The sequence below is a fragment of the Cystoisospora suis genome (assembly GCF_002600585.1).
Source record: "Cystoisospora suis strain Wien I chromosome Unknown contig_7908, whole genome shotgun sequence".
Taxonomy (NCBI): Eukaryota; Apicomplexa; class Conoidasida; order Eucoccidiorida; family Sarcocystidae; genus Cystoisospora; species Cystoisospora suis.
The window spans coordinates 2044-11457 of NW_027160693.1; the positions used below are offsets into that span (position 1 = coordinate 2044).

Here is a 9414-nt window from a genome sequence, read left to right on the forward strand (position 1 = left end):
GATATTTCAAGAAGAAGAAGAATAGGGCGGGAGTGAGCGAGCGGAGGCTACAGAAGTTTCATTCATATCGATCTCGTCTACTGCACCTACGAAACACACACGCATCAACCCGCTCATAGATGAAAGATGGATAGATTAGAGATAGATAGATTAAAGAGAGACAGATTGAAGATAGATAGAGGGATTAAGATAGGTATGTGAATGGTAAATATATTTGGACTGATACTGTTTCTTTTCTATACGAATGATGTAGACGCCTTCGGTTTATGCGTGAAAAGAGAAGAGGAGAATCTTCATCTCCTGTCTGTTGTATCTCTTGCATGCACAATAGAATGCCGCATGATAGACATAGATACACAAGGCATGCATTATTTCTCTCAGTAACAGATCGATATACCACATGTTCTATTACTATATATAGGTGTGTGTGTGCCTATTGAGTAAGGTCTTCTTTAGAGAAGGAGTCCATCTAATATTGATGGGTCTGTATACATTCCCATATACATGCTGCATGCATGTATATGTATCTATCTTTACATACATGTACACCGGTATCCCTATACACATATCTAGATCTACCCCATGCACCTCCCTCTATACACCTATCTATCTACATCTATATCTCTATCTATCTACGTCTATGCATTCATGCTCTTTCGCCTAAGCTTGAAAAAGAGTGACGCATGTGCGTATCTTTCAAGTGTGTGTCATTACCTCGTAGAAATCCTAGGGTGTCGACGACTTCACGCATCATAAAGAAAGTCCCGCCTACTACCAGAAGACTTCCCTCTGCAGTCGCTTGTCTATACGCAAATCTTAAAACATCTGGAAGGTTTCCTGGTAAAAAGAAAGAAGGAAAGAGTCAAAAAGAAACAAAGAAAGAGGGAGAAAGAAAGAAAGAAAGAAGCGCGATGGGAAACGCATTGAAAGGGATGAAAAAGAGTCAAGAGATCGGAGCAACGAAAAGAGATCTTTGCCTTGCGGAGATGGAAATACGCTTCTTGTCTCGTGTAGATGCTTTCGAAAGAAGTTTTATTCTTGGGTAGAAATAAGCATAGAGATTCTCTTAGAGAACACCCCAGTGTCTCTGCTTGAGAAGAATGAGTGTACGTACATCTTCCTTATCTAGCTCTGTCTATAGATAGATATGGAGATACGCTCGAAAGCCTATACACCACATATGTGTAGGTAGACACATATGCAGTCCTAGGCACCCGTGATGTATCGTCTACGTATACTTACACATATCTCACATACAGACCTCCAAAGCTATCTTAGGCAAAGCGTATACAAACCTCTCTCTCTACGTACATATGTGTATATACCTACATACATATATATGTGTGTTTATATGTGTATACGTATGTATCTATCTGCATGTATCTATGCAGCACATGCTCCCGGGCCAGGTAGTATAACCTACCTATATGAGTATAGATGTGTGTTCTGTAGTATGTATATCTATCTTATAGATATCTATAGCTGTATATACGTATATATATATATATATCCATACACGTTATATATATATATATATTGAGAGATGGTTTCGCTGGTCGTTTTCTTCTTTTCCTGTTTGCTTCTTTCAACTTCTTTACCTGCTTGGCATGTGTCAAGGAGATGTCTATACGGCTCACTAATGTCTTCGATCTCTTCTGGTGTATGAAGGTCTTTCTTTCGTCGATTGCTGAGAGTAGAGACAGCATCGATTCTCATTCCTTCCACTGTCTTTGAAGCGATCTTTCCTGTCAAATCTCCTTCTCCCTGAGAGAATGTCTTTCTTTCCTGTCTCATCTTCAATACAGCTCCATGCTGCTCTTCAAGTCCTGCTAGAAGCTCTGTACGTAACCTACAAGCAAAAAAGAAGAAGACACACAGAGACATGCGAGATATAGAGAGAAAGATAAATAGATAGGCTGAAGATAGATTAAAGATAGATAGAGGTCAAGGAGAGATTAAAGATAGATTAGGATAGACAGAGAAAAGAAAGATAGGTCAAAAGATCTTTGGATCACCTCTTTCATCATGTCTCTTTCACGAGATCCAAAGTCTCTTTCTTTCCTCCTCCGAATGGCGTGGCTGTCTTTGTCTGTAGAGTGTATCGTGTTCGTGTAAATGACTCTGGTTTAAACTTCCAACAATAGACACCTTTAGAGGTGATACGGAGAGCGATCTTGAGATGCCCTCTATATGAAGACTTCAACACATACATATCCATATGCGCCTGATAGGTTGGTGTATATAGTGCCTAGGAGCTTCTTGCCTAGAGATCTCTGCATGCAAGGTAGCAGCACAACTAGTCTACACAAAACATAAATCTATACCTACACGGCGTTCACTCAACTGTCTATGAGAGGTGCAGAAGAGAAAAGAAAGAAGAAGTAAGAAAACTTTCCCTTCTCTTCAAAGAGAACGAAGAAAAGAAAGAGATGGATTCTGAGGACAGCTTTCTTCACAAAGGAGAAATGAATCGTTCTCTACAGATATAGATACGTACGTATACATACCCACATTTCTAGTTCTTCGTTCTGCAGAGAGAGACCCAGAGAGATAGATACATGGAAGTCTATCTACCTGTCGGCATGAGAGATAGGCTACCCAGCAAAGGAGGGACATTATAGGGAACTAACTACATAAGAAGAAGATACCTACATCAACAGAGAGATAGAAAGAGAGAGAGATAGGTTCTCTTTACAAACCTCCTGTGAAGAAAGCATGACTAGCCAATCGACTCGCTAGTTGATAAGGAGTTTTAATTCTTCCTCATGAACCCCCACTTCTCTCCGTCAACTATGAAAGGGAAAATGACACAAGAAAAGCATCTCCTCCTTCGCCCTCTTCCTTTTCCTTTTTCTTCTTTTCTCTCGTGATCTTCTCTCGCTTACGCCGCAGTGATAGAGTCACTAGTTTGTAACTCTTGAAGAACTGAGACAGCTGACAATCCTCTCTCATGATCTGCTTCGACAAAATGAAGACGCTGTACATACACCCGAAACAACAGGAGAGTGAGAGACAAGACAATCTCACCATCTATGCTTGCTCTGTCTCCTCATGTAGACACGCTGCTTGTTCTCTCTCCTAAACACTTCTTCCACGCCTTGTCAGGGGTATGCTACTTCACTCGTCAGTCTTTACTAGGCCTCCTACTGCTTGGCCGTTCAAGAGATTCATGACTAAACCGAGGTGTACATACACCAGCCAGAAGGAAATGTAATGGACATCAGCGAGGAAGATAAGAGAGAGAAGAGAAGATGCTTTGTTTGCATTCATCCTCGCCTGCGTGTCTTTTTCTTGTTGATGTTCGTGTATAAATCACCTACATACCTACATACAACGTCCATCGTGACAGAGAAGAGAAGGTACCACAAAAACGACTCGCATACATATTCATATACACCTTTATGGATCCATATATGCAGATGCTCCTATCGTAGAGACTATTGAGATACAGCTATATATAGAGAGAGAGACAGGAAGAGAGAGAGGCATGTAGATATATTGATATAGATATGCATGCGTGGCTGGATGGGTAATAAGGAGAATTGAATAGGTGGCGGTCGGTCATGATGAAAGCGACCTGTGGAGAAGAAGACTTTTTCTTCATTTCTTTGGGAACGGACCAAACAGGGCAACTCCACAAATATGCACTTACATCTGGAGACATGTATATCTTTCTCTCCCTCTATGTATATATATAAATATATGTGTTATGCTGTATATAGGTGTATATGTATCTACATATACATGTACGTTTGCAGCGGTTGGGATGAGAGAGACTCGTCTTATAGAGAGATGAAGAGATACATATGTCTCTATCTATACATATATATGTGTAAATATCTACTCCATGTATCTGTTTATGTGTCACTTCTATTGAGAGCGGGCTACGGAGAGGCATGTATGAAAGCTAGTCGCTACTATATAGATACAGACAGAGAGACAGAATACAGAGAAAAAAGAAAGGAAGAAAGCAACAGATGAGAAAAAAGGAAAAGGTGAAGAGAGAAAGGTCATCTAACCAGGAGTCGGTTGTTCCTAGGGAAAGAGAGATAGTTGATGACAGGCTGTAGCATCGATAGACTTCGACCTGTGGATAGAGACAAAACTAGACGTACAGGCATACCAAAATAATGATGACCTACGAACTTAAAGAAAAAGACAGAGAAAACAAGACAAAACACGAAGAAGAAAAAGAAGAATGAAAAAGAATGGAGAAGAACAAAGAAAGAAAGAAAGAGAACAGGAAGAAGAAAAGAAGAATGGAGAACTTCACAACGGAGGAAAGAAAGACTTTTTTGACTTCGATAATGGAGCAGGCCCTACGCTTCCAAATCTTGAAGAGAAGACGACAAAGAGAGAGGAAAAAGATAAGAAGAAGAAGAATAGAGATGGATGAAGAAGGGTCATCATGCATGCTTCGAGAGACGACTAAACAGCAGACGAAAGAGGGAGGTGACGGGAAACAAATGGAGAGACACGCACAGACACACACGTCCGCAGTGCTATAGTAAGAAGCTAGCTGGGGAGTTGAAGAATAAACGCACAAGGACAAACATGGAGGAATAGCTAAATGAAGTTGACGAGAGAGGAGGTGTAGACAGCTAGCTGTAAATAGTAGACAAATTTATAGAGAAAGAGAGAGATAAGACAGAGATGGTATCATCATAAAGCTACCATCCCCATAAGGAAAGCATCTTCGATTCTGACTGCCTGTCTCTATGGCGTAAATCTTTTCCTTTCTCTCTCTCTCTGTAGGCTTGAGACACCTTCATTTCCCAAACTGAATGAGAGATAAGCCGTGAAAGAAGAGCGGCCTTGTTCTCCTGTCTACTCCTCACTGGCACAGAGCAAGAGAGAAGGAACAAGAAAGAGAAAAAGTGTCTTCAAATACACGAAAGAACGAAGGAATATGAAAGAAAAAACTTCAAGTGTACAGACACATCGTCGATACCTGTATACTCTTCTATAGAGACCAATAAGACAAAAGACCCAACTTCTCTACTTTAGCAATCTTTCTGTCCTTCTATCCTCTCTATCTTACTTTCTTCCTCTGTATCTTTCTATCTATCCACCACTCTTTTCTCATTCTCTCTCTACCTCCTATTGACGTTTCTTTCTCTATCTATATTCCTTTCATTCTTTCTTGCTTTCTCCATCTGTCTTTCATTTTGTTCTTTCTCTGTCTCTCTATCTTTCTGTTTTTCCCTATCATCCATTCTCTTTCTCTTTCTCTCTCCGGCCTTCTATCTTTACTTCTTTATCTATCTATCTATCATTTATTCTTTCTTGCTCTCTCTATCTATCTGTCTATCTTTCTTCCCGGCTTTCTTTATCTATCTTCCTTTCTCTCTCTACTTGTCTTTCTTTCTCTATCTGTCTTACCTGCAGTAATCTTTCCACAGCAGTTTCATTATGCCCTACATCGACTATAACGCCGTGAGGTGTATTGAGAGCCATCATCTCTCCTACCATTCCCGCTCCGACCGGAGGAGAAGAGGAAGAAGAAGGATTTGCAACCCCATTCTGGCTCAATGATGTCTTGTGGCTATTTTCTCCTGCATGTCCTTTGGCGGGTGAGGTGTCTGGGAGATGTATGGTTGGAGAATCAGCTTTGGCGGCGTTAGCTAGCCGTGGGGGTAGACACCTTTGGCTAGCTATCTGGAGTTCATACTTGGTAAGGACTTGCGCTCTTAAAGGCAGTTGGACAGCTAAGGCACTCTCAAGCTGATCAGGGAGAAGATCTATACGAAGAACATTCTCTATGACGGATCTAGAAAGAAAGCCGAGAAAAGAAAGAGAAAAGAAAGAAGATCAAGACTGAAGATAAGAAAAACGAGAAGAAAGGGAAAGACACGGGTGAGAGAGAGAGAAGAATGTTTTGGGAAAGAGGGATCAACTGCGACACGCTTGCGAGAAGACGAAGGAGAACAAGACGAAAAGGAACTGTTGAATGGGAAGGGAGGAGCTACTCATCAGGGTAGTTGCAATCGCACTGTGATATGAAGATAAGCCAAGCAAAGCACCATCGTGTCCTTCTTGTTTCTTTTCATCTTTGAGCTGAAAGAACTTCTCCTCGCTCCACTTGGACACGAATCACTTTACCTTCCATCACTCGTGACTCTACCAAAATAGCTAGCTGAATAGATTGATAGATAGATTAACGATAGATAGATGAAAGATAGATGAATTGGTATACATGTCTAGAGAGTCTTTTGCCATCTTCTTTCCTTCTTCTGTGTACCCACAGGGGGGGCTCCATACAGGACATAGGCATTGACACTTCTATCTATACATGCATAGACGTATGTATATGTCCTGAACGTGATCCGTACCAGCCGAGAAGTCTTTGACACTAGGTTGACATATATCTCTCTATCTATACCACGATATAAATATCCATCTATCTCTATCTCCATAAAAAGTGTCTTTGTGTGTCTCTACACCTGCATATGCGTTGATTTTCGTCATCGAAATCTTCTCCTCTCGGTTCTGGTTTAACTTCCCAGACCTCGCAGCCTAGGCTATCGGCTTTCTTCCAGAAGCATCGATAGCATGATGCTGATGGACCTGTACAAGGAACAAAGACAGAAAGAAGCATAGAAAGAAAGAGATGACAGAGAAAGAACGAGATTAGAAGAGAAAAGATCAGAAGGAGATATGAATGAAGATGTGACGGAAACAAAGCCGAAAGAAAAGAAGGGAAAGGGTCACGTAGGAAGCTTGTATTTTATAGATCTTAAAGAGACAGATTTAAGAAGAAAGAACGAGCAAGGCATCTATTCATCTATCTACAGCCGCCTACATCTCTCTCCATCTATCTGTTTCTGCCCACCTCTAACCGTTCATCTACATCTGTCAGTGGTAGTTAGGAATGAATGAATCGGTAGTTGATCGTGCATTGTGGTGGAAAGAAGAGGAAAGTCTATCTCTCTTGGAGGGTAGGTAAATGGCAGCCGACGTCTTCATGTAGAAGTGTGAGTTCGCTTGTTTCGTCTTTTCCTTTTCTTCTGGGCGATGATCGTCGTAGTCATTCTTGTTCTATTGTTCTCCATAGCTCACGGGCAGCCTAGTATGGGGGCGAAGGGTCGTTGTGAGAGAGGGCTGCTCTCTTTCCCTAGTATTGCCTTCTCCGTAGAGGCTATGTCGGCGGTAAGACGATGAAGAAGGACCCTCTCATCCATTGTTACTTTCTTCTGATCCGTCCCATTCTCCCCGTATACCTACTCTCTTTCACACTGCATGCAATTGTCCTTTAAAGGCTACATGAAATGGCAAGAATCGAATAGAGGATAGAGAAAGAAAGAAGCAAGTGTACATCCTCCGTGCGCGTTCGCTCACTCATTTTCTTTGTCTCCCCTTAGCCTTCTAGTTATGATTCTTTCTCATCTTCTTTAGAATGTTTCTTCAAAAGGATCATTTCTGTTGTCTACTTGTTTATTTTGCTGATGGTTTCTTCTCTTCTCCTCTTGTTTTCTTTCTTTCTCTCTCTGTCTGTCTCTCCTTTTTCCCCCCTAGAGCCGACATCTATGAACTCGAGGACGTGACGGACTTTCATCTCCTTCTAACTGAGGAGGGCAAAGAAGCGGCTCGCCGGCTTCTCTGGTGCTTAAATGCTTTACATGGAGCTCTGGAATTTTGTCCAGTACGTTCGAGAAACACAGAAAATAAGATAGAGATGCCTGCACGCTTTCTCTCCATCCTATCCGTGTGTGTCTATGTGGAGATTTGTGGGGATGACGGGACTGTCCGTAGCTTTCGACTCTATTCGTACACCTACGTGCATATAACACGGACCTATGACTTGAGTATATATATATATAGATGTAGATATCTATAGATTGATAGATAGATATATGGAAGATGTGAGTTCTAGATTGCTGGCAATAGATGGTGCTGCGAGAGAGGGTGTGTGATGGCTGGTAGTCGTAGTGGTAGTATATCATTCTTCGGCTTCTTCTATAACGAGAGATGGAGTTCAGTAGGGATGGGGTATTCTTAGGATTCTTCTTAGTTGTACTGGCATGAAGGTAGATAGATAGATAGGTAGATACATAGTCATGCCTATGCAGAAGTCAGGATGTACTAGCAAGGAAGCATCACCATGTTGGTTTAACTTCTCTTCTTCCGTCTTTCTTTTCCTCCTATCTCTTTTTTCACTCAGTCTTCTTCACTCTTTCTCCGTTCTTTTTCTTTCTTTCTTCTCATTCTTTCTTTAGGTTTTGCCTCCATTGACGTGTGTTCTTCTTCTTTTCTTTGACGAAAGTACGGCGTATATCATTCTCCACTGCTTAGTGAAGAAGGCTATTGAGCGGGAGAGAAGCGGTAGGTTCTTCTTCCTCTTCTTCGCTCGTTTTCTCCTTTGAACTAACTATCTTCTCATTTCTTCACAAGAGAGAGAAAGAAGACAGGACACCAATACAGACAGACATATAGATAGATATCTTCAGTGACAAAGATGAAAGAACAATCTCTTCCTCTCATGGCCGGTGTATTCAGAGAAGAGAAGGAAGAAGTGAGAGACATACATACATGTCTAGGTGTGAAACTCGTAGAATAGTAGACATCTTTGAGCATCAAACTAGCACCTCCTTACAGGCAGCCTCGTCATCATCTACAATACACAGAAGAGAGACGAGAGGGGAGTAAGAGACAAGCGTATATAGGGGGGAATGAGCTGTGACCAGCAGGAGTTGGAGATTCTACCACATAACAGACTATAGCATATTCTTACACCCATGTTTGCCTCAATAGTTTATCCAGAGAGAATACGTACCTCGATAGATACATGGACGGTGTATAGAATTCTGGTCACTCCAGATAAGAGCGTCGTCCTCGTCATGGGGCAGTCATGCTGTCTTCCTTCTCGGTGTTTTCGCTTTCCTGTCATCGCTAGTGGACGAAAGAAATTTTGAAAGTAACAAAGAGAGAAGAAGAGAAACAGAAAGGGTTTAGGGAGGGGCTGAGTTGAGCTGACGACAGGAGGAGGTCATCCTTTATATAGGGGTTGGTATTGCGACTCTAAAAATTCGGAGAAGACGAAGAGCTATGGTGTGTGCTGTGCTGCTTGAGGTGGAGAGATCGTGTGAAATGTTAGGAAAGACTTTAAGTATCTAGAGCTGCTCGAAGGCTTCTGTTTCATCCGAGTGTCCTCCATTCTTTTTCTCCCTTGCAGATAATGGACCTCCTTTCATGCCCTTCAGAAGGAAAGATTTTGTTCGGTAAACACCATGCTCTCTCTCTGTCTTTCTCGCTGCGTCCCCCATCTTCTCTGCTCTTTCGGCTCATAGGGTTTCTCTCTCTCTCCCTCACTTATTTCTCTTCTCACTCACTCTTTTTATCCTGCCCTGCCACGCCGTGTCTCCATAGTGGTGATGATAGCCCTCTTCATGAATCTTCTTGTTTTCACGTTTACCT

The 9414-nt window shown here is 41.8% G+C and overlaps 2 protein-coding genes across 2 annotated transcripts; one reads left to right on the plus strand and one right to left on the minus strand.

Annotated features, from left to right (window-relative positions):
* Window positions 1–6: 6 nt before the first annotated feature.
* On the minus strand, window positions 7–6567 carry CSUI_010636 (dihydrofolate synthase folylpolyglutamate synthase; the record flags this gene model as incomplete). The annotated part of the gene is made up of 7 exons (XM_068070738.1): window positions 7–86; window positions 715–837; window positions 1599–1849; window positions 2886–2977; window positions 4020–4145; window positions 5383–5770; window positions 6444–6567. Coding segments are annotated over 7 exons (1182 nt in total), but the record flags the coding sequence as incomplete, so codon positions are not given.
* Window positions 6568–7396: 829 nt separating this feature from the next.
* CSUI_010637 (tld protein) lies at window positions 7397–9235 on the plus strand (the record flags this gene model as incomplete). Its single annotated transcript, XM_068070739.1, has 3 exons — window positions 7397–7642; window positions 8217–8322; window positions 9173–9235. 3 exons carry the CDS (start codon window positions 7397–7399, stop codon window positions 9220–9222), a joined length of 402 nt encoding a protein of 133 aa, XP_067917286.1. The 3' UTR covers window positions 9223–9235.
* Window positions 9236–9414: the final 179 nt, after the last annotated feature.